The sequence below is a fragment of the Lissotriton helveticus genome, chromosome 4_1 (genome assembly GCF_964261635.1).
Source record: "Lissotriton helveticus chromosome 4_1, aLisHel1.1, whole genome shotgun sequence".
NCBI classification, from domain to species: Eukaryota; Metazoa; Chordata; class Amphibia; order Caudata; family Salamandridae; genus Lissotriton; species Lissotriton helveticus.
In genome coordinates, this window is record NC_136063.1 from 1,479,459,374 (window position 1) to 1,479,483,156 (window position 23,783).

Sequence of the window (23,783 nt, forward strand, 5' to 3'; positions counted from 1 at the left end):
GACGCCGGACCCTGAACCTGAGAACCCATATCCACGCCCTCCTGGTGTGCCCCTACCAAAAAACCTGACGCCCTATTCTGACCACCAACCTGTACACCTGGGAACTGCACAACGCCAGACCTAGGAACCTCAGCACCCTGCGACTCACCAGAGCCAAACTGCGCGGCATCCCTCAGCCCTTCCGCCCAAGAGGGAAAAATATCCAAACCCCCCCAAGACCGAACCCTAACCCCCGGGGGAGCCCCACCTACGGACCCCAACCCTGAAGCAGGACCCACCAACCCCTTGTCTGCCACAGAATAACAAGGAACCTGAGGAAAAACAAATGCGTCACCACCTAGACCTGTTTGCAAAAAGGGGGAAATATCCTGCCCCCCAGTCTGCGCCCACTCTCCCTCTCCTACTGAACCACTGCACACTGAAACAACCTCCCTCCCCACAGATAAAGGGGGGGGAAACAATAAGGGGCTATAAGGTACCCCGGGTAAACCAACCACACCAACTCCCTCTAAAGAAGAAACTGCCTCCCCGGCAGCTGAAAAAGATACTCTATGGGGCCGAGGAGGAGTTAATATAAACCCTCCCCTTGACGACCCCTGAGCTTGCGAAACCTCCTGAGAAAAACCAGCCTGCCCAGGAACCACTTCACTATGCCCCTGCTCACCAAACCAGCTCTGTGACGATAGAATGGGAAGAGGCCCTCGCACCAAGGTGGCCTCTGCCCCTCCCCCCACAGCGGCGTCACCAACCGCCACTGCAGAGGTCGAGGCAGAGCGCCGTGTACCACCACGCTGCCCTGAGGCCCGGCGACCTTGCTGCGATGGAGCAGAAGCAGCACGCTCCCTAAAGGCGGACACCGGTATGTCAACCGGCGCCGCCTGCATAAATCCCCCAACCACCGTCTCAATTGCCGAAAGACCACCAGTACCAGCGGGCTCAGAGATACTCGAGCCCCTCCCCCGCTGCGCCTTGACCGCCGGGGCCGCTCTGCGGGAACGCGAGCGGCCCCTCTCACTTACCGCCTCGTTGCGGCGCCGCTTCGGGGACAAACACGCTGCCACCACGGCCGAGACTCCCGCTGACGCACGTCGCGGAGGCCGCTGCTGCTCGACCTGCCGCTCCCCGATGACCAAATCCAGGCGGCCCGCCTCGCTAAGGAGGCGGATCGCCTCAAGTACACGATAATCCTCGCCCGCCATTACAAAGCTAAGCTGAAGAAGAAACCTCACAGAAACAAATTTTCCCTGTGCTAACACCCGGCCACCAGGTCACCTAAGCCTAAAATGGTGGCCGGGGGGAGGAGCCCAAGCCCCTTATAGGCTGGGCTCCTCCGCAAATAAATGAAGCCCAAAACAAGCCCAAAAAATTGGCCTGCTTCAAGATGGCCCCCACCCGCCCCTCCCAAACAGCCCGGGGGGGGGGGGGGGGACCTCCCTGGGGTCGGCTGCCCCCCCCCAAGCCCCCCATGGACTCCGGGTTCAAGGGATCTTGCTTGTCTTTTCCTTGGTACCGTTTAGTCATTGTTTTCTTTGAGGTAAAGAGACGTGGAAAAAACACATTGAAAATAGAAACAGCGGCATGGCACACGGAGATTGTGAAAAGACCCGTGGAAAAAACACCTGTCTGAGTCCTGCAAGAGTGTGTATCAATAAGGGTCGTAAACTACGCCTGCTTAGTTTATCTCTCGGCCCCCCCCCCCCCCCACCGCTTTGTAGACACACCAACGCGCACACTAGAAAGCAACGTGAGAACTAAAAGGAGAGAATTTTGAAGAAAGAAAGAAGGAACGAACCAGTGGCGTAACGAACCTTGAGGGCCCCCCCCTGCAGGGTACGTGAAGGGGCCCCCTCCGGGCTCAATCTAGAGCCCCCCCGCAGAAGTGCGGTGCTGACGGGACCACCTGGAGGGTGATGCCCCCCCCCCCCCCCCCCCCCCCCCCGCACCGTGGGGGTTGGGCATTGTGGGTGGAGAAAAGTAAGACGAAGAAAAGTAAGGATGAATGGAGTGGCAGCGCGAGCCGGCCAGCGGGACGAAAATAGAAGCGAAAAATGAAAGTAAGGGATTGGACAAGGAATGAACCTTCAGGAAGAGTGCAAGGACGAAATGAAGGGAGAAATGGTCGAGGAGATGAAAGGAGGAAACGGGTATGGAAGGCAGGGTGGGAGGAAGGAAAAGTGGAAGAGAGCAAAGAAGGGAGGGAATGAAAGGGCCGGAGAAGGGAAATGATAAGGCAGAATGTTTGCAGGTTCCCAAGTGCTGCATGCACTCTAAGCGCTCCAAGCCTGTCGGGCAGTGCACTCACTTAACCAGAGCTCGCACTGCGCATGCGCGGCCCTGCTGCAGGTGAGAAGTTCCTGATGAGGTAAGAGGAGGATTCGCCTGGGGAGATCATCGAGGTGCAGCGCTAGTGTCCGTCCAGGAGAAAATGGGCGACTGGCAGGTACACATTCACTCCGTCTAAGTGCTAATTATGTCTCGTACTTCCTGCAGGAGGCGGAAAGTCACTCCCTGCCCGGCTGCCCCGGGCCTCATGACGGGCCTCCCAGAGGCAGTCAGCCCCAGTCCCTGGTCACCCCAGCGGACCAATAGGGCCCACCACCTCGGACAGCAGAAATATGCCCCTGGGGGCAACTGTGGGTAACGGTAACACCTGCTCTGGATAGCGCCGTTGTCCGGCAGGACTGGCAAGCAAGCGCCTCATAAAGTTCAGTTTTGTTGTTTTGATATTTACATTTAGTGTTGTTTATTTCATTCTTATAATTTCTAATAATATGTTTACTGTTCTTGTTTCCTAATAATGTATTTATAGTTCACAGTTTATTTCCCAAATGTGGTTTCTAGTGCGGACTTGTGTTGCACAAGCGAACTCGTGCAAGTGCATCACACGTGGAAATAAGTGCAGACCGCAGACCTGTGGTGACTCAAAAATGTAGCATAGGACAGTGGGACTTCCAATGTACACATTGCAGGGCGCCCTTTACCGAGCTGTCACTTCTACTGAGTCTATTTTTTTTGTTTTGTGTAACTCTCTACCTGTGGGGTGGGGTCCCGACTGCTGGGCAGAGTTTTTCAGGAGGGAGGGGCGTTGGCTTGGGGTGGCATTGCCTCTGTAAACTCACCACCTTTGGGAACACTCAAGAGAAGGAAGGATTTAAGGCAAAGAGAGTTGTGGCTACCCGCCCTTTGATTTGCATTTCGGGCTAGTTAGAATTCAGGGGAGGCGGGCCACCACGAAAAGCTTTAGTGATACAACATGTTCACCTGAAAATAGCGAGAGCTGGCGCCTGTGTTACCAGAGCGCACGTACATTGTTATTGTACACTCGAGACCGTGTGGCTGCAAACCGCATCCGTTTTCATGTGAAGATATATATTAAAAACAAAAACAAAAAAAACAAAGCGCAACTCTCTGTTGTTTACAAAGACCTCCAGGGCTGTCACGTGCAAAACAAATTGTTGCCCTCCGCTTTTCGGTGATATTTTTTTTTAGGAATGTTGAAAGGCGAAGCTATGCACTGCTCCTCGAAAGATGATGTCCCATTGTGAAGCGCGTGCCCTCTCACTTCCATATGCTAATAAGGATACCGCATTTCAACTCGCCCTTTTTCACAAGGACCAGAGCTGCTCCTGGCGTAAAAAGGTGCCCCCCCCTAAAAAAAGAGACCTCTTTGCCTTCATCCTCAGTTTTGCAGAGAGAGGGTATATTACAAAGCGCATGCGTCCCACGGGTTATTATTATTATGAAGCAACCTAGAATAAAGCTAATCGTGATTTACAAAGATCTGGACTGCTCTTGACATTAAACATCCACATGTGTTCTTCTCTCCGCTTATCTTGGCTCTCGGTGTTAAAAGGCGGAGCCTTGCGCTCTCTGTTGCTCCCGGGGCTTGCTTTACTGGTACCCTGGCCCGTCGCAGTTCATTGGCAGGGTATCATGGCTCCATTGATTGGTGCATTTTCCAATCTCTGCTCTCAGATCACCTCTGGCTTTGATAAAGTCTTGACGCACAACTCGAAGCTTCCTGTTATGTCAGTACTGGAAAGGCCGAGGAATTAAAAGGGGGACTCCTTTTAGCAACAAGTGGAGTTGAGAGCTACAGACTTGCCGCCAGCACGGTGACAATACGCAGGAGGCTTCAGCTGGACTTAAATGCAGTTTATATGAACAATGCAATTAAAAGGTAGTACTCCTGTTGCTTAGGGAAAGTTGCATTTTACAAATCAGGGTTGTCCGTAAAGCGGTCGCCTAGCTGCTGCAGCGTCAGTTGTTTGGTGTTAAACTTCATTAAGCATCGGTGCTTAACAAATAAATTAATAGATAGTAAGACCCCGATGGCCCCCACCCCCACGCCACCCTACAACACACACAGTCGACCCCAGGCTATGGAGCCGCTGCCCCTTTATAAGAGATTCACGCAAAGAGAAGGGTAAACACGTCTCCGCCAGCTTACCCCTCGCCAGTGCTACGCGAGCAACTGTAGCTGAGAGGCACTCAGCCTTTCATCCGTCCAAGGACGATTGACGTCGCGTTGAGTCACATCCACTCTTACTTTTAACAGGGTTGTATACGGCCCTGTACACCACGTTTAATAATAATGATGACTATAACAACAAAAATAATACAACTAACAATAATATAACAGGCTAATATGATAAATTAAATGTACTCCAATATAAAAAATTCTGTTTATTTCGGAAGGACGGGTTCTTGCAGGAGTAAGGGGCAGAAATGCTGTAATGCAACTTTAAAACAACTTTATGACGGCTGGAAAGGGCGGCCATCTGGTGGACGCCGGGGCTCGCAGAGGTCGCTAGAACAAATGCCGTACGTGATGGTAACATTGCCCGGGACAGGCAGGGGGTGTGGGTAAAGAGTCTGCAGGCCTGGGTCAGGGGACAGGCGGAAGCGAAGGATGGCACCTTTTGTGGCTACAGTTATCAAACACGTGTGCGGCCTGACAGGCCCAAGAGTGTATGGGAACAACCCCATCCCCACATACACACACGAGCCGCAGCGGCCCCTCCAGAAATGCGATTTCGCCTCGTGTGTGTGGGAAGGTCCAAGGGTGTAAGAGACAATACCCCCCACATACACACAGTGCCATTCATCGAGCCCTGTCATGGTAATGCCGGCAGGGCCCAGGCCTGGAGCCGGCTCAGGGGGGCGCCTCAGACCCCAGCCTTTGTCTCCCTGCCCCCAGCAGGGCCCAGCCTGCACCTCAAAGGCCGCTCCTAGGGGGGCAAAGACAACAGCATGAAGGTGCAGCCAGGCCGGGGCCAGACAGAGCTCCTGCGCTCCGGGGGCTGCGGACCTCTGTGCCCGGCGGCCACTCCTGGGCAGTGCAAGGGGTCTTACCCTGCACTGTGCCTCGGGGTTGCGGCCGTCAGCCCTCCGCATGTCCGCACAAATAACACGCGATGTCGCACTTATTTCTGGAAGGAGGTCTCTTGTCCGCGCCTTATCTGTGAAATAACATGTATCCTGCTCCATGGCCAGGCCAGATTTGGAAGAGAGGTGGTGGGTGGCTTTGCTGCGTCTTGGCTGGCACTGCTTTCACAAGGTTGTGGGGCCTCAGTGCCTGGTCATGCCAGGCCTCTGAGCGTGCCCTGTGCTCAGAGTGTCCTTCCCACCTTATCTCACAGACATTTTAGCTTCAATGTGCAGCCAAATAGCTCCATGTCATTGCCGAGTTCTCTTTCCGGGTGAAAGGGCGACAGAAACAGTACAACCTGTCAACAACATCCTTGCAAATAAGGGTGGCTTTGAGAAGCAGCTTCCGTGGCCATCGAGCCACACACCCGGTGCATTTCCGTGCGTGAGAGGGGCGCGGTGGAGGTAGCCCTGCTACATATAGACCTGTGTTTTAAAAGTAAGAGAGCAGCGTCTGGAAATTAAGACTGGCCGCAGGCAGCGCCCTCGCCCCTCAAGAAATACCACAGACATGGGGTTAGCAAAAGGACCAGTCTCACTGGCAGTCAACACCAGCATTAGGCAAGCGCAGAGCAGAGTTTACCGCTGAGCAGTGAGCACGTGGATGGGTGGGTAGATGGGCAAACAGGTGCCAAGACGAATAGACGTGGTGTTGATAGATACATATGCGTGTATGTGTGTGTGAATAGATAGATAGATAGATAGATAGATAGATAGATAGATAGATAGATAGATAGATAGATAGATAGACAGACAGACAGACAGACAGACAGACAGACAGAATAGATAGATAGATAGATAGATAGATAGATAGATAGATAGATAGATAGATAGATAGATAGATAGATAGATAGATAGATAGATAGATAGATAGATAGATAGATAGATAGATAGATAGATAGATAGATAGATAGATAACCAGAGTAGTGTTGGCGATGTTTTCTAGAACTATAGATGGGTGGGTTGATAGAAAAATAGAAAAAAGTCTGGATGGGTAAAATAACAAATGTGCTGGCGAATGACGATGGTGGAGGGCTGTGTGCATTGCTTGATGGAGGCGAAGACGAAAGGAAGAAATGACGGGGAAGAAACGACGGACGAGTGGGGTGGATCGGTGGATTGGTGATTCGATGAATGAATGGATCGAGAAGTCGATGGATGAGTGTTTATTTGATGGTCTGATGGATGGGTGCATTGATGATTGGGTGGGTGAATGGACAAAAACGTGGATCAATGGATCCATAGATGTCTGGAGGGATAGGTGGCTGAATGGATGGATTGGTGGCTCGATACATGGATAGAAAAGTAACTGGATGGATGAATGTGTTACTTGACAGTTTGGTGAGTGGGTAGATGAATGCATAAAGGTATGGATCGATGGTCTACCGCTGTATTAGTTGACGGATGAGTAGAGGAACAGGTTTGAATGGATGGACTGGTGGTTCGATAAATGGATGGACCGATACGTGGATGGATGAATTGGTTACTTGACAGCTTGAGAAATAGATGGATCAATTAGCGGGTGGATGCATGGATAAAATGATGAAATAATGGATGAATAGGTTGATGGGTAAGTGGGGCGCCGGACGGGTGGGTTATCACAGAAACAGATTTATAGATGTAGGCATGGCAAGCAGGTGGGTCATTTGGTGGGCTGCGCGTACCCCGATGGATGAATGGGTGGATGGGTCGGTGGAGCTATAGATTGCTAAATGAATAGATGGTGGATGGCAAGGGTGGTTGGCGGAGAGACTGGCACTCCTATGGACGGATGCCAGGTATGTGTAATAATGCAGTGTTATATTAAAGAACAGATGGTACCAGTGCAATAAAACCAGCCTGCGCCTCTATTTCCATGGGCACCGCTTCCTTCCGAAATAGTAACGCCACCCCTTGAAAAGTGCCGTAACGGGCGGGCGGAGTAGTAAGAGCGCGCCGAGCGCGACCCAGCAGCGCCCCGGGCTGTGCCCCCCGCACGCGCCGTGCCAAGGGAGCCATTGGTAGGGTGGCTATGCTAATGAGGCGCCGGCTGCCTGGTAAAGCGCTGGAGTGGGCGAGTTTGGCCATTAGAGGGAGATGTCAGCGCGCAGACAGGAGCAGCTCCCGCTCAGCCTGCCTCTCCCCGGCGCCGCGCCTCTCTCACCAGCACACTGGATCTATACTTCTGCGAGGCGGGGAGAAGCCAGGCCCTGTCACGGCAGCCCATGAAAATGCTCTGGAAGCTGACGGACAACATCAAGTACGAGGAATGTGAGGTAAGCTCCGGAGAGGGTGGGGACCCCCCTGGATGCACCCCAGAACCTGCACCTCACTGCAGGACACTTGCTGTCCTGTTCTGCACTGCCTCTGCACCCTTGTATTACTATGGACGTTGTTTTTTGCTTTATTTCTTTATTTTGGGAGACTTTTAAAGCGCCCACAGACTCGCATAGGCGCCTGCTTTCATATTACTGCATAAAAGCACTGAGCGCGTTTTAGACTATACTCTGCGATTTTTGTTTCAAACAAGTCGTGTTAGAAACCTAAAGTTTGTTTAGTTCATTTGAGTTTCTAAACTTTTGAAAAGGAAATCGAATATAAATGTACACATGCAATGAGAAAGAAAATGGGCAGCTGAGGCAAAAGGGAGATTTTTGTGTAGTTATGCACAGCGCGTAAACAATCTCCAGAGGATGACATGTGAGAGTTGCCTGACACCGGCACACAGGAGAAAGGTCGGCTTTAGGGAACCTCCTGCTGTCAGTTTGCAATCGAGTCAGTTGACTATTGCACATGAAAACCCCGGTGCCTCCATTTTTAGCTATTTCCAAGGTGTGTTTTTGAATTTTCGATTTTTTTTCTTACAATAACTCAGGCATCGAGAAATCATTAACTATACATTTGTAATGAACAATGGTATATTCTTCATTAAACAAAAGATATTATTTCATGACAACCTTTGGCAAGTTATTAGTGGTTAAGTGATTGCAATCCTACATCACGAATATTTTCGCAATAATCAGTAAATTGTCGTTTTTCTTCCGGCCTTTTTGATACCAAGAGTTGTGGTACACTTGGGACCATGGCCACCTCTTTTTAATTTTTTTTTATTCCGAGCAGGTCATTGTTTATGCGTTACAATATAATTGTTTTTCTAGAAACGGTTGCGTTTAGCTAGGGCAGCACGAAAAGTGCGTAGAAGTAGCACATCATTAGTTTTTAGAATGAGAATGCCTTCCCCGTCCACGTGAGTGGCTGTCATAAAAACAAAAATGGCCGAGCCTTTTTGTTTTGCTTCGGTTTGTTTTGTTTCGCAAACAGCGTGAAATGTGAAAAATGCAGCCGGAGCAGGTGAGAGGCGTGGGCAGGGGCCTCCTGTCCGGACTTGTAGCGCTCCGTGGAGCATCCGGGTTACTGTTTGTGAACCAGCTCCCGGCCTGAGCGCTGCCCCGTCACTGCCCGTTCGTCCCTGCTACTCTACTGCCCAGTCGAAGCGCTACTGCACTCTACTGCCCCCTGGGCTATGGTGTCTCTCCTGCCCTGCCACTGCTCGTTCGTCCCTGCTACTCTACTGCCCAGTCGAAGCGCTACTGCCCTGTGGGCTATGGTGTCTCTCCTGCCCTGTCACTGCCTGCTGCGCTGCCCTGTCAATGGTCTCTCGCTCCAGCGACTGACCCGCCGCTCTTCTGTACTCCACTGCCCTATGACGTCTCTCTTGTCCAGTCTCTGCACCCTGCCCTGTCACAGCCAGCAGTGCTATCAATGCTCTCCTGCCCTGCCACTGGTTTCTTGTTCTGTCACTGCCCTTACACTCTCACAACCTTACCGCTGACCCTGGCCTGCGCTGCACTCATGCACTGCCCCTGCTACCCGCTCTATCACTGTTCTCCTGCCCTGCCCCTGCTACCCGCTCTGTCACTGTTCTCCTGTCCTGCCCCTGCTACCTGCTCTGTCACTTTTCTCCTGTCCTGCCCCTGCTACCAGCTCTGTCACTGATCTCCTGTCCTGCCCCTGCTACCCACTCTGTCACTGTTCTCCTGTCCTGCCCCTGCTACCAGCTCTGTCACTTTTCTCCTGTCCTGCCCCTGCTACCAGCTCTGTCACTGCTCTCCTGTCCTACCCCTGCTACCAGCTCTGTCACTGTTCTCCTGTCCTGCCCCGGCTACCAGCTCTGTCGCTTTTCTCCTGTCCCGCCTGTGCTACCAGCTCTGTCACTTTCTCCTGTCCTGCCCCTGTTACCCACTCTGTCACTGTTCTCCTGTCCGGCCCTTGCAACTTGCCTTGTCACTGTTCTCCTGTTCCGTCACTGCCCAGAGCCTTGTCACTGCTCTTCTGCTGCCTTGTCACTTATATTCAGTCCTGTCACCACCCCTACTACTCAAACTGCCCAGCTACTGCTTTCCTGCCCTATCACTGTTCTGCTGCCCTGTTGTGCCCCTGCCCCTTCTCTAATCGTCTTCTCTTTTGCTAGTCCACTGCCAACCTCTGCCCGTGACTGCTAGCCTTGAACTGCCCTTGCCCCGGCACTGACCCCTTGTAATGCCATTGTTATATCTGTAGAGCTGTACCGCCCCCGTCCTGCGCCACTGCCCCTCTGTGCACACACTGTCCACCGCAGGCACGCGCCCGGCGCCTTCATTGTTCTCGTGTGTGACATCGAGCGTGGCTCGCGTGACACAAGCCCGGGCACCAGAAGCACGTGGCCAGCGCTCTGTCAGAGCCTCGCATCTCAGCGCACAGCAGGGTGCGCACACATTGTGTGATCTTGTGGCATTTATGTAGCGCTTCAAATCTCTGATGTCCCGAAGCGCTAGGTATACAAACGACACCGAGTGTTTCTTTTCTCGTTAATAAAGATTGTTTTAAATTAACTAATGGGTTCATTTGGTGTGTTGAGGACGCTGATGCTTTCATTGTGATTGCAAGTGTTACCCATGTAGTCTTTTATTAAAATCACAAGTACGTGCACGGTGTGTCTGATGGCTTCTTTGTGATGTTTATATGGTAGCTTGTACAGATGTGTGAGATTTGAGGCATACGCCGGTCCTCTGAGGTGGCTCGTGCAGCGTCCAGGAAGTGTATTTTTATTGTGCATAATATTCACGTCCTGACCTTCGCTGCCTTCGCGTTTGTTTCGGTCGCGAGCGAGCTTAGAGATACCCACACTACAGCCGGCTGTGGTGTGTTTCCATTTATTGTCCTCTCTGAGGCGCGCGTCCTTTGTTTGCGTCGTGGGTCTCTCTCGTGCCGCCTGTGCCGTACAGGCGGCACCCAGGCTGTACGGGGGGTGTGGGGTGGGGGGGTTCCGCCGACGTACCACGGTTTGGGGGGCTGGAGGCCACGGTAGGGGCGAAGAGTCCACGAGGGAGCCCCAAGTCCATGGGAGGAGGTAGAATCCACGTGAGGGAGCCCAAAATCCACGGGAGGGAGCCCAATGCCACGGTTGTGGGCAGAGTCCACTGGAGGGAGCGCAAGTCCACGGGGGGCAGAGTCCATGGGTGGGAGCTTCAAGTCCACGGGGGAGCCCCAAGTACGCAGGAGGGGGCGTGAGGAAGTCCCAAGTCCACGGGAGGGAGCTCAAAGTCGAGATGCTGGAGTCCAAAGTCCACGGGACGGGCCGGGGCAAGGGTCACGCGAGGGGTCCGAAGTCCAGTGGAGAGCGGTGTGGCGGGGGCGGTGACGGGGGCAAGACGAGTTCACGGGCGCGGTGGGACGCCCACGGGTTGATAGATGGTCACTTTCGGAGACATCCATAAAACTTAGGGGCATCTCGGTGGGCACAGGGTGAAACTGCGCTATGAGCGGGCGGGGCGAGAACGCGCAAAGTGCATGTGTGTGTTGTGTGCTTAAATTGTGCACTTTCCTTGTGCTTCAATGCCCTGGTGTTCGTGCTCTCGGGTGCTTGCTCTCAGGTGTGCCGGGCTTCACTGTGTGTGCAGCTAGTTCCTAGAAATGCGCAGCGCGCGCTCTGCGTGTTCCCGACTGCGTGGTTCCAAGTATCCCAGGTGTGGGCTCGCCCGTATATACAGTAACACAAGGAGTGTTCAGGGATTACTGCAGCGTGTGTGCCCAACGGGTGCTCCCAGGCCAGTGGTGCCCCCAGAAGTGGGTCCTGTCATGGTATACCTCCAACTCCTATCCCGGGGGGCGACGTTATGCGTCCACAAGTGGCCACTCTAGAGGCATCTCCCACTCCGGGTGGCACAGGCCTCCTGGTAGTCACTCCTGCTTCACTACACATCCGGGTCTTTTTATAGAGGTAAAAGTGTCCTTTACGGTCCTGCCCCAGCTCCTCTGCACCCAGCTCTCCTCCCAGGGGCCCTCTTGCTTCTGTACCCCCAGGTCTCTCTTTGAAGGTTTAATGCATCCTGGCGCTTACAGGTACATGCAATGTGTGTTCCTATGCACATACAGTTATTGATCATGTGTGTGCAGGATATGGTTCCATGCATTTTCTTTGCTCCCAGGTATAGGCATTGTCTAATCACATATATCTGCACTTGGACTCCCACGTGTGCCTATATAGTAGGCGTAAGTGAGCCTATATCGCAGGCGTAAGCCCCAAATATTTGCTACGGACAGAAAGTAGTGGACAATGTATTCTCCATTGTGTGTGCAGTAGATAGATGTAGCGGTGTGCTGCCTCCAGCTGCCGTGCTCCCGAGGCGTGTGCTCTCAAATATTTTCTGGGTAGGCGTTTCAGGTGAGATTGTGTATGGGCCTTGTCTTCCGTCTTTATATGTGGGTGCAATGTGTTCCACAAGGTGCGTGCAGCGTGTGGTGCTAGGAATGTTCGCTGTGCATTCTCGGGTGTTCGAGGTGCTCTTGTGTCTGTGCAGTGTGGCCTTTCCTACATGTGGTATTGTGCCAGCAATGGACTGTCTGTCTCCTGTGTGCGTGCTGTGTTCGCATGTGCGTGCAATGTGTGCATCTGGCAATGGGATGTGGCAAGTGCATGTTTCTAACTGATTATCGTGCTCCCAGTTGTGTGCAGTGCCGTGCAGTGCATGTTTTCGTTGTGTACAATTTACCATCTCAGGCCATGCTGTGCCTACACCGTGTCTGTGTTGTCAGTGTGTGCAGCGTGGCGTCCAATGTGCATAGCGTTGTACTAGGAGCGTGCAGTGTATACTCTTGTGTGCGCAGTGTATGCCCTCGTGCGTGCATCAGGATTGTGCAGCGGTTGCTACCCGGTGCGTGAACTTGGACGTCCCATCTGCGTGAATTGAGCTCAGATGTACGGAGTTTGACATCCCACGTGCCTGCAGTGCTCCCACGTGTGTGCAGTTTGACGTGCCATGGAGTGGTCCCGGGTGTGTGTATTGGGGCTGTGCTGCTTGCAGTGCGGCCTCCCAGGTCTGGGCAGTGCTCGTTTGATTGGCATGCAGTGCTCCCACGTGTGTGCAGTTTGACGTGCCAAGAACTTCCAGTGGTCCCAGGCGCGTGTAGTGTGGCTTCGCTGCTTGCAGTGCGGCCTCCCAGGTCTGGGCAGTGCTCGTTTGATTGGCATGCAGTGCTCCCAGGTGTGTGCATCTTGTCATCTCCTGTGCTTGCAGTGCTCCCAGATGCGTGTAGTGTGGCCTTAAATGTTCTGGCAGTGCATGCTGTCGCCGATTGCAGTGCTACGTTCCAGGTCTGTCCATTGCATGTTTAATTGTGCGGGCAGTGTTCCCATGTGTGTGCAGTTGGACATCCCATGCGCGTGTAGTGTGGCCCCTGCTTGGAGTGCGGCCTCCCAGGTCTGGGCAGTGCTTGTTCGATTGTGCTTGCAGTGCTCCCTGGTGTGTATAGCGTGCCTCCTGCTTGCAGTGCGGTCTCCAAGGTCTGTGCAGTGCATGGTTCCGTGTGTGAGCAGTGCTCGCAGGTGTGTGTGTGGTGTGGTCCCTGCATGCAGTGCTGCCTCCCAGGTCCCTGTAGTGTATGCTCCCCTGTGCTCCCGGGTGTGTGGTGGGGCCTCGCTCTTGCAGTGCTGCCTCCCAGGCCCGCACAGGCCATGCTCTGACGTGCATGCACCGCCCCCAGGTCCGTGCAGCAGCAGGGCCTCCCAGGCCCGCACAGGCCATGCTCTCACGTGCATGCACCGCCCCCAGGTGCGTGCAGCAGCAGGGCCTCCCAGGCCCGCACAGGCCATGCTCTCAGGTGCACGCACCGCCCCCAGGTGCGTTCAGCAGCAGGGCCTCCCAGGCCCGCACAGGCCATGCTCTCAGGTGCACGCACCGCCCCCAGGTGCGTGCAGCAGCAGGGCCTCCCAGGCCCGTACAGGCCATGCTCTCACGTGCATGCACCGCCCCCAGGTGCGTGCAGCCCGGCTCCCGGGGCGTGCAGCAGGGCCTCCCAGGTGCGCCCCGGGCTGTGCAGGGACTTGCCGGGCGCTGTTGTTGTTGCAGCAGCAGCTCCGGGCCGGCAGCCCTGCCGCTCGCCCTCCTCTGGGGGTGTAGTCTGGAGTGGGGCAGCCGGTCGGACGGGTTTCTGCCTCTGCTCTGGAGCCGGCGGAGGGAGGGAGCAGGTCTGCGAGCTGTGCCTGGAGAGTACAGCGGGCTCGGCCTCCCTGCGGCGCTCTGGGGGTCTCTTTGCACCCTCCACACCCCACCGGGAGGCCTGTCCCGGGACCTCACCCCCGGGCCCCAAGACCCGCCCCGCAGCCGCCGCCGCCACCCGGGGCCCTCAAGAGGCCGCCTCTGGGGCTTCCGGGAGCAGCACCTCAGGCGTGAGCCGGGCCCTGCCGGTGGAGCGCTCCGGAGGCGCCTAGAAGCCCGAGCCCGGGCTGCGAGGAGGTCTCGGGTGTGTGTGGGGGCGGCAGCGGGAAGGGAGTGCTCCTCAGGGGAGGCATGGAGCGGGCCCAGGCCGCCGGGGAGCCGGGCCTCCCCGCGTCAGAGGCGGAAGTGAAGGAGGCCGGAGGCCCGGAGAGCCCGGGGAGCCTCTCGCCCCCGGGGAGCAGCAGCGCCAAGAGAGGAGCGGCGGGAGACGGCAGCTACCACACGGCGTACCCCCAGGTGCCCTCTCACTTCGTACTCTACATTCAGCTCTCTTTTAGGGCGGTATCTGCCCTCTGGTGCCCTCTACTTTCTACCTGACCTCCAGCACTTTTCTAAGGGGTCTAACTCCCCCATGTGTCCTCTTATAGCTTACTCTACCCTCTCCCTACCTATCATAAGAGGCATCCAGTATTTCCGGTATGGGATCATGTGCCCACAGGTGGCCTCTCAGGCCTTGCTACACCCCACCTCTGACTTCGGGAGGCCCTATGCCTCTAGGTGTCCTCTTCTATCCTACTATTAGCAGAGATCTTCTCCCAGGGCGTCCTCTCATGCTGTCCCCCAGCACTTCCTGGAATAGGCTGTACGCTCTCTAGGGTACTCTCTCCTATCCTCCGAGCTTTTGTTCTTTCTGTAGGAGCCGCATGGTCGCACGAGCCCTGTCGTACCCTACTTTTCTTCCACATCTTTCTCAAGGGGACAATAATTCCCTTAAGTACCCTCTGAGGATACTTCTATATCCCCATTTTTCTCCTGGGGCCCTGTAGGCCCCATGTGCCCTTTCCTTCCATGCTATACCTCCAGGTTTTGTCCAGGGGTCTATTTACCCTCAGGTGCATCTTCTGTAATGCTATACCTCCAGCTATTTTCCGGGGGGGAGGGGGGGAGGGGAGACTTTAAACCATCAGGTTCCCCTTTCCTGATATGCTATACTTCCAGATGTTCTCCAGGGGCCTATATACCCTCAGGTGCCATCTCCTGTCATGCTATACCTCTCCAGGGGACTTATACCCCAGGTGTATCTTCTGTCATGCTATACCTCCAGCTCTTTTATGGGGGCTATATACCCCCAGCTGTATCTTCTTTCATGCTATACCTCCAGTTCTTCTATGGGGGCTATATACTCCCAGGCACAACCTCTGTCATGCTATACTGCCAGTTCTTCTACAGGGGAGGGGTTATATACCCCCAGGTGTATCTTCTGTCATTCTATTTCTTCAGCTCTTACTCAAGGTAGGTACATGGCCCCAGGTGCCATCTGCTGGCCCACTGCACCTCTAGTTCATCCACCAGCAGGGCTATTGGCACCACGGTGCTCTCTTCACCTGCTCCCTTCCTGCAGGGTGATTTAAATCCAAGTTACCATCTTTTATCCTGCTGTCCCTCAAGAACCCTCAAGAAATGTATACCGGGCACTGTGGTGCCCCAGGGGCCATCTTCTTACTAACCACTTCCTCTCGCTGCGGGGGCCATTGCACCACAGGAGCAGTCTCCTGGCAGACTGTGCCTCCAGCTTCTCCTACAGCGGGCCGGGGGGCCCTCCTCTCTACTACTGTACTTTACTGCCTTCCAAAATGGGGCTGTGAGCCCCCAGGAACCCTCCCGGGTTCTGGGGCACCTCACGCTTTCACCTCACTGACATATCTGCCCCAGGGGCACTCCTCTGCACTGATATTGTTCAAGCGCTTCCTCCGGGGGTCTATCTACCCTACGTGCCCCCCCCCCCCCAAGCTACTGTAACTCACCATTCAAGAGGAAACCCGTGCAGCCCTAGGTGCCCCCTCCCCCGATGCCAGTGAAACTCAACATCTTCTTGCAGGGAGCATATGACCCTCAACCCCCCCCCCTAAACTACTGTAACTCAGGATCTTACATGGAACCCAAGTACTCCCATGTGCCCCCACTACTGTAACTCAACATCTTATATGGAGCCTGTGTACCCCCAAGGACACCCCTCCCCCACTACTAGTGTAACTCAACATCATCTTACAGGAAGCCTGGGTGTCCCAGGTGCCACCACAATTACTTACATGGAGTAAATGTACCCCCCCCCAGGTACCCTCATACTACTGCTACCCCCCCCCCCCGTACCCTCATACTACTGCTACTCAAGGTGTCCCCACCATCCTATTTTGCTTCTAGCTCTTCCTCCAGGGAGCCATACTGATTCTCCTCTCCCGCTCTTTCTGGGGTTCTTCCAGCAGGGGGCGCTAGCTCAGTGCGCCCTCTGCTTCCTCATGCTCTATGCAGCTTTTGTGGGGGGTGGGGGTTGGGTGGCGGAGGTGGTATCTTCGTTCGCGTGACCTCTCTCCTTTGTATCCTCGTTCCTATGCGCTGCTCTAGCTCCCCCTATGCCTCCCTCGAGGCCATTACAACCGCGCTGTCATGTGCTCGGTGTATCTGCACACCTGAGGCTGGCAGCCACGTGCAAAGACATGCCACCGAGCCCAGGGCACCGCATGCCGCCAGGTAGGCTTGACTGCTCACGCGCCAGCCTCCCCGTCTTTTCTCCATCCCACCCGGGGCGTCTGGTTCTCGCGCCCGTTTCCCCTCCTATGGACCTCAGACTCGCGAGACTCAAAGGTGTTCAGTCCCGGGCAGAGTATAACCCTCGCATCTTCCGGCGTCCCCTTCTCTCGCCCCCTGATCCCAGCCCCCCCTCCCATCCTTCCTAAACTGCCCCAAGCGCCCAGAGGCCCGCGAATGAATGGGCGATGCTGCGCATGACACACCACGCGTTATCCTGCTGATGGAAATAAGTTTCGTTAACTATAACATGCTTAAAGCCTACATGCCAACATTTTAGGACAGGGAAGTGGAAGGTATTTAAACAGAAATAGGGAGAATTCAATTTCCCCATTGGCTTCTATTGAAGAAAATTTAATTCCAGGTGGGAGCCAGCTAAAATAAAGCCATTTTTGGCTTAAAATCGGGAGTTTCCCGCCGGAATAGGGTATATTGGTATGTATGTTAAAGGAGTGTTGTATACATTACTTGTGTCGTTTCTAAGCGCTGTAAAATACTCCTGGCTGCCCGCATTCCTGGCAACCAGTCATGCCATCTTCCTGGGCACCTCGTACCCTGGGCATATGCCGCTTAGAGATTAATTGTGGCAAAAGCCTTGCAAATCTCTCCATAATAATCACCCCCACACACACTCCTCCTGGTACTGTCAGGACCCCTCACCCCAAAATTCTCACGACCTGTCTCCCACACCTATGCCCCTCTCTGCCTCGCCTTTTCTGCCCCCCCGCCCCATACCCTGCCCCCATCCACGCACCCCCACCCCGTCACATCTCTTCCTCTTTCGCTTTCCCCCGGCCTGGGAAGCCGCTCACAATGGCTCCCTTGCCTTCCTCCCCTCTGATTCGCCGGGCTCGCCCCCTTCTCCTCCCCACCCAGAGCCCCCTCCCCGCCCCAGCCTGCCTCCCACCTCCCCGATCAGACCCTCCCACCCTCCAGTCAATGGACGTCACTCGGAGCGGGCTCTGCCTCGGAGTTGCCTCCTCGCTTCACGCTCGATTTGCAGCCATTCTCGGCCCCTTATTAAGTATTCGTGTAACATTAATAGTCATGAATATCTGCTATTAGGAGTCAAAGGCGAGCAGCCCGCTCTCTGGGACCGGGAGCTGCGCCGGGAGGGACAGAGAGAGAGAGAGCAGCCGGCTGTCTGCACAGGAGCACACGGTGCGAGAGAAGGAAGGCAGGAGCGCTGAGGAGAGAGAGAGGGGGGACAGGAAACCACACACAAACTTTCAATTGCCATTACAAACCGGGAGAGACACCGCCGCTTGCGCATCCCCGGAGGAGCCCTTCCCCAGGCACACATGGATTCGAGTCCTGGCTCGCCGTCTGTGACACCCTTTGGCCTTGCACACGCAGCATAGCGCTTGGCTTTCTTCTGCCTTCTTGTATTTTTTTCCATTTTATAATTATTATTTATTTTTACTCGTTCGTTCCTTGTTGTCACATCTCTCGATTTTTTTCTACCCTTCGATCCCCTCTCTCTCTAACGCCCGAAGATGTTAGTGCACAGTTTTTCTGCAATGGTGAGTTGTTTGTTTTTTTATTTTTAGATGTACGTACAGGTTGTTGTGGTTGTTCGTTATTTTGGCTTTCACAGCCACCGTGATTGTTGTAAGGCTTTGTTTTTGCTGCGTGCTTTTTATATTTTTTATAAATATTCCTTGCTATGCTCCCTCCCTACCGGCAACACTTCTGTGGAATCCATGCAAAGAGTAAAAAGGTCGCTTTGTAAACCTTTTTACATCCCTGCACGTTTTTATCTTACACCATACACGTGCTTTGTTTTTACCTCGCCCGTCATTATATCCAGGACAGACATTGCTTGTATTTTAATTTTTGCACATATTATAAAAATATAATGTTTTTTTTTTTTGTGGTTGCCTGACACTCTGTATATGTTAACTCAGTGCGGAAAATTACCTAATGCTGTCGACTGTGTTGTGGTAGTTGTTGTCTGTTACATCCGCAGCCCTTCCTGGCGGTATTACACTTACCCCAAAGTGTGTGGCGGTTGTGAGGCTTCCGAGATTCATTGTGTCACTTGCACACGGCTTTATGTGTGTGAATCAGCCCAGGGGCTGCCGATCTGGTCGGGTGTACACCTAGACAGACATGATATATTTGGGCCAGGGAAGCAGTTGTGTGACCCCGACACAATTTTATTTAGTGTAGAGCATTCGGAGGTGTTCACTGCCTTCTGTACACATTGTGGGCCCTGGCAGACGGTGCACACACACACTGGCGCGTGCAGTGGCGAGCTCCAGAACAATGCACAGAATGTATCCGACATTAACGCCATAGTTTTGAGCTTATGTTTTATGCGCGTATAATTCGATGCTATATTTTACCGAATACATTTGGGCTCAGCTGTCGTTGAGCTCGGGGTAGCCTCTGCTACAAAGATGAGTTGTGTTTCACCAGATTATAATCAAACGACATTAACAGCGTATTTATTATATATATTAAAGCTCCACGTGAAGGAGGCGCACACTTCTAATCGAAATATTTCAAGAAATTCCAAGGAATTTAAGAGTAGAACTGTTATTGTGAATACGTTGAATGTTGGCAGTACATATTTGGAAAGCCATATTGAGTAATTATCACATACAGCATAGCGGCTCCTACACACAGCCCAGCAGTTACTATCGAGATATTAATTTGCATTTTTGTTTGTACCGTTCATGGCTGCAGCCATGGGGAAATGCACAAAGGCATGTCTTACCGGGAGGTTTTGTCGTTTTTGCCGTAAGAGCGGCGAGAAGTTGCCTTTATTTTCTAATAATTATAAACTGTTTGCTAGTGTTTGGAGAATGCTCGTGGCCGCCAGTCCGCATCAAAGAGCCCTGGGACGCCAAAGCGAGGGAGTATTGTGCCTTTTTTGTATGTCAATGGTATGTAAACACTCTCAGAAACCATTGACATACACAACAACAACAAAGTTAAAGGGCCCTCCTGCCTGGATGTTTTGTCCCTTAAAAGTATCCCGGTGTGTGTGCTTTTGTGTTCGCTTGGCAAGGGCGCATGTTTGAAGCCACCGCACGTGCACCGACTATCCGTGAGAGTATACGGAGTGTGTGTTAGTTTTTCAGTCATAAAAGTAATTTCATTTATCTTCCATTTTTGTTTTCACTGTGAGGGCGCACGCACATAAACACGCCTTGAGTAAACACACTGCTGCGCGCCGGCTGACTGTTACCTATGCACGTTACCTCACAAAAGTGTTGTGTTTTCATGTTTCCGCCTCTAGTAAAGGCAGTATTTGAGAGTGTTTCTGTGTGTGCGGTGTCTGTGCCTACTAACGTGTGCTTCTCTCCCACAGGACCGGCACGATGGCGCCAGTAACGGCACGGGCCGGCTGCCGCAGCTGGGCCCGGTGGGCCAGTCCCCCTACAGCAGCGCCCCGCCGCTCTCCCACACGCCCAACGCCGACTTCCAGCCGCCCTACTTCCCGCCGCCCTACCAGCCCATCTACCCGCAGTCCCAGGAGCACTACCCGCACGTCAGCGACCCCTACAGCCTCAACTCGCTGCACGGCCAGCCGCAGCCCCAGCACCCGAGCTGGCAGCGCCAGGGCCAGGAGGCCGGCCTGCTGCACCCGCACCGGGGGCTCCCGCACCAGCTCTCCGGCCTCGACCCCCGCAGGGACTACCGGCGCCACGAGGAGCTGCTGCACGGGGGCCACGGCCTGGGCTCCGGCCTGGGGGACATCTCCATCCACTCGCTGCCGCACTCCCTGGAGGACGTGTCGGTAAGGACGCGCGCAATTGCGCACGGGCGCGGAGACATGCGCCAATGCACGCTTCCACGCGCGCTTCCACGGGGCAATGCCATTCTCACACAGGCACGTGCAGGCGTGCACACGCACTCACACCTCACACCGGCTCTCAATGAATGGTTAGGCCCAAGCAGTGCATTTTGGGGGGTTACAGGGGTGCCAAACAGGTGCAGAGCGATGGGGGCTGAATGAATGGATCACACACCACTCACATCACCTCTAACAGCCCCCTGCAACTCCTAATTCTGTGTGTGGGGGCGCTCTAAGTCATTCAGAAGGGTTGTGGTGTGTATAGTGTATTGTGAGTTAATTTCACCGACAGGAAGTCCTCCTGTTTTCACTAGTGTGCAGTTAAATGAAATGGTGCCTTATGTAGGAGTCGCATACAGAGGAGCTCGGGGCAGATATACATTCGTTTGTGATTGAGGTGGGACTGTCATGCAGGGCAGAATGCCAGGGAGGCCCCGTGGGTCCCATGCCATCCTACAATACACAGTACTACAACCAGGGCCTAACACTACCAAAAAACGGAACTATGGCAGGTGTAGAAAGTGTTCTAATACGGGGATCGGGGTCTAACCCAAAGGCAGCTAATGGCAAATCATTTTCAGGCAGAATAATGTCTATTTTGGACACTGAGGTTTTGGTAAAAAATGAACAAATGATCCCAGGGCATTGAGGTGAGGCCGAGCTCAGCGAATGTGTGCCCTGAATCCGCCTCTACCTGAAAGTGTTTCAAATGCTTCTTACACCGAGTTTCAGTGTTAAACGGCGCTGAAAGAAGCAACCCTCGCCACGGTGCTGCAGTTATCATCACTGAATAAAGTGCAGATGGCCCTGATCACACATTGTGTGTGCCGCACAGCTAATCCAACACAACCCGCGTCTGGCCTTAAAGTGCCTCTTGCTGCTTCCTTCCTATGGCTGTCCTTCTACAGTAGTTTATTGTCTGAATTTCACAGCACTTCGATACCTTGTTTTAATCGCTTTTGAATAGCGCCAACCACCCTTGTAATGGCTTCGTGGTGGTTTATCTTTCTGTCCAGTATGCCGCTTTAGGGCAACCATCGCCCCTAAACCTAATGATTTTCCTACCAGAAGTATGAGGCAGGGGTCACAGCCAGGTACAGCCTAGCCACCAGCAACTAGGCTCTCTAGGCGCCTCGTGCGACTTGCGCCCTAGGCGACTGCCTAGTTTCATATATATTTGGGCCCCCTTAGTCTAACCTCCTGTGCAGGCTGTTAATAGCCGAATACATACCCTCCCATGTGCAGGGGCGCTGTAAACAACCCTCCAGATACACACCAGGACACGGCGACGTGTTCTCAACACGCGGAGGCTTTGATTATAAAATAACACTCCATTATAGCGCTATCTGCCTAAAATAGGCCTGTGCCCGAGGCAGGAGCAGGGAGGCAGCGCCGGCCATATCTGGCTGCTGCAGCCGTGTCAGTGTGTGCAAAATATAACAACACACGAGCCACCGAGAAATACACGCTTGGATACAAATAACCTGGGACTGAACACGGAATATCCTTGACAATCTGACTCCTGGAAAATGTGTGTCGCCTTGTCTCACCACAGACGGCGGCCTTTTTCATTGTGAACAGTTTCCAGGTACATTCCGCCTCGAAATAGTTCAAGCTAAAGGCAGCGCCTTTTCCCCTTCTCTGCAGCCCCCTCTTTAACCCGTTCAGAATAATTTTTGTTTCACACCCGACTAAATTTTCTAAATGTATTTTTTTAAGTATTTACAGTTACGTTCAGAGATACAGACTTTAAAAACAATTTACGGTGGAGGGAGGACAGTCGTCTAATTCTGCAAATATTATATTGTCCGTGTGTGCACACGCCCCCACACATTGTTATAATTACATATTAATATTTTATGTCGGTCTTTTGATAGGTGCATAGACAATGTATCAGTTATTATGTAATAATTAATTCTCCCTGTATTAAAAATCGATGGCGCCTGGCAGAAGCTTCCACCATAATAATATTGCCGTTAAACACAGCCCAAAGGACTATAAATATAAATATATTTACATTTCCTTTCCCGGTTGGCAGTGCCCCCCTTTCCCCCACCCACCCCTCTCCGATCCTTCTCTAGTTTAATTATCCTTAAACCCAGAAGCACTTGAGGCGGGTTACAAATGAGCGCGCCGAGAACCATAAAAGGCGCAATAAAGCGCGCAGGCCCCATCCGGGCGGAATCATTCAGATCAGGCGCAATTAGCGGGCGCATAAATCCCGCGCAGAACGGAAAATGTTAGAGCCCGTGTTATTGTTGGAGGGGTGGGCGGGCAGGACCCTGGCTCTTGGTGGCACGGCGCTACCCCCGTTCATCTGAAACACCCAAAGCCGTTTAATTTGTCCTCCATTTTTTCCGAGTTCGGTTGAAAATGGTTGATTTAAAAACAGAGAATGTGTTTTGCGTGCCACTTGTGTGCTTTCTCGACCACAAGAGTCTGCCTTTAAAGTAACAGGCAATACTTGTAAAAATAAGGCGAGTGAGAGATTTGCAGTTCCTCTCCGAGTGAATTGTGACGAAGAGTTATATTTTTCAATGTAATCGGGCATACATTTATGTATTCAGTTTTACATGTATGGAGATTATGGGTATGCATCCTCTGAGAGTAGACAAACAGAAAGCATAATAATAATATGATTTTCCAATGTAGGGCCTAACCCCAGGGTCTACAACCTCAGATTATGAACGAGCGGAACGAGGCTCCTCGGGGGGTGGCTTTGGGGTGTGAGAGGGGCCCTGGGCCGTCAGCACACTGCACGTCACCCCTGCACCCTCACACACACCAGCACACCCAGCTTCGGGCAGGAGGCCATGGGACACAGTGGCGTCCGGAAGTGTTTCACACGTGGATGCTCACACAAGGCCGCAGTCAGGGAGCTCTCCCCGCGCGTGCCGTCCCGAGCTATTGTTGAGTTGTTGTGTTATCGGCATGTCGTGACAGCCGCTGTGGTGTTTCTTGTGTTGCAGCACGTGGAGGATCAGAACATTAACATCCCCGACCAGACCGTCATTAAGAAAGGTAAGGGCCACATGCTTGTGTGTGTGTTTTTACGGCCAGTTGTCGTGCCGAGGGGCGCTCTGCAGGGGTCGCTGTCACCGCGGTGAATGCCCCATGTCACGTTTCTGTGGAAGTCTCGGTGTGGGGCCTTGGAGATACACAACGCCAGCGGCGCACCTGTCGGGCTGTACAGGGCCTGATTGGGGGGTGGTGGTAGTGGTGTGGGGGGGGGGTGTACAGGGGTGTGATGAGATCTACTAGGTTCACAGATGTGGAGAGCCCCATGG

The 23,783-nt window shown here is 53.4% G+C and overlaps 1 protein-coding gene across 5 annotated transcripts in view; it reads left to right on the forward strand.

Annotated features, from left to right (window-relative positions):
- The first annotated feature begins 7,536 nt into the window (after positions 1-7,536).
- Positions 7,537-23,783, forward strand: part of TFAP2A (transcription factor AP-2 alpha) — a 33,012-nt gene continuing 16,765 nt past the window's right edge. For 2 of the 5 annotated variants that reach the window (XM_078688073.1, XM_078688074.1), the window contains exons 1-3: positions 13,905-14,402; positions 20,011-20,439; positions 23,466-23,517. In XM_078688073.1, coding sequence (XP_078544199.1) covers positions 14,238-14,402; positions 20,011-20,439; positions 23,466-23,517 — 646 coding nt within the window. In that variant the 5' untranslated portion in view covers positions 13,905-14,237. Of the gene's footprint in view, positions 7,686-13,904; positions 14,403-17,633; positions 18,215-20,010; positions 20,440-23,465; positions 23,518-23,783 lie in introns of those variants that run through there. The other 3 variants (XM_078688075.1, XM_078688076.1, XM_078688077.1) reach the window with 3 other exon arrangements.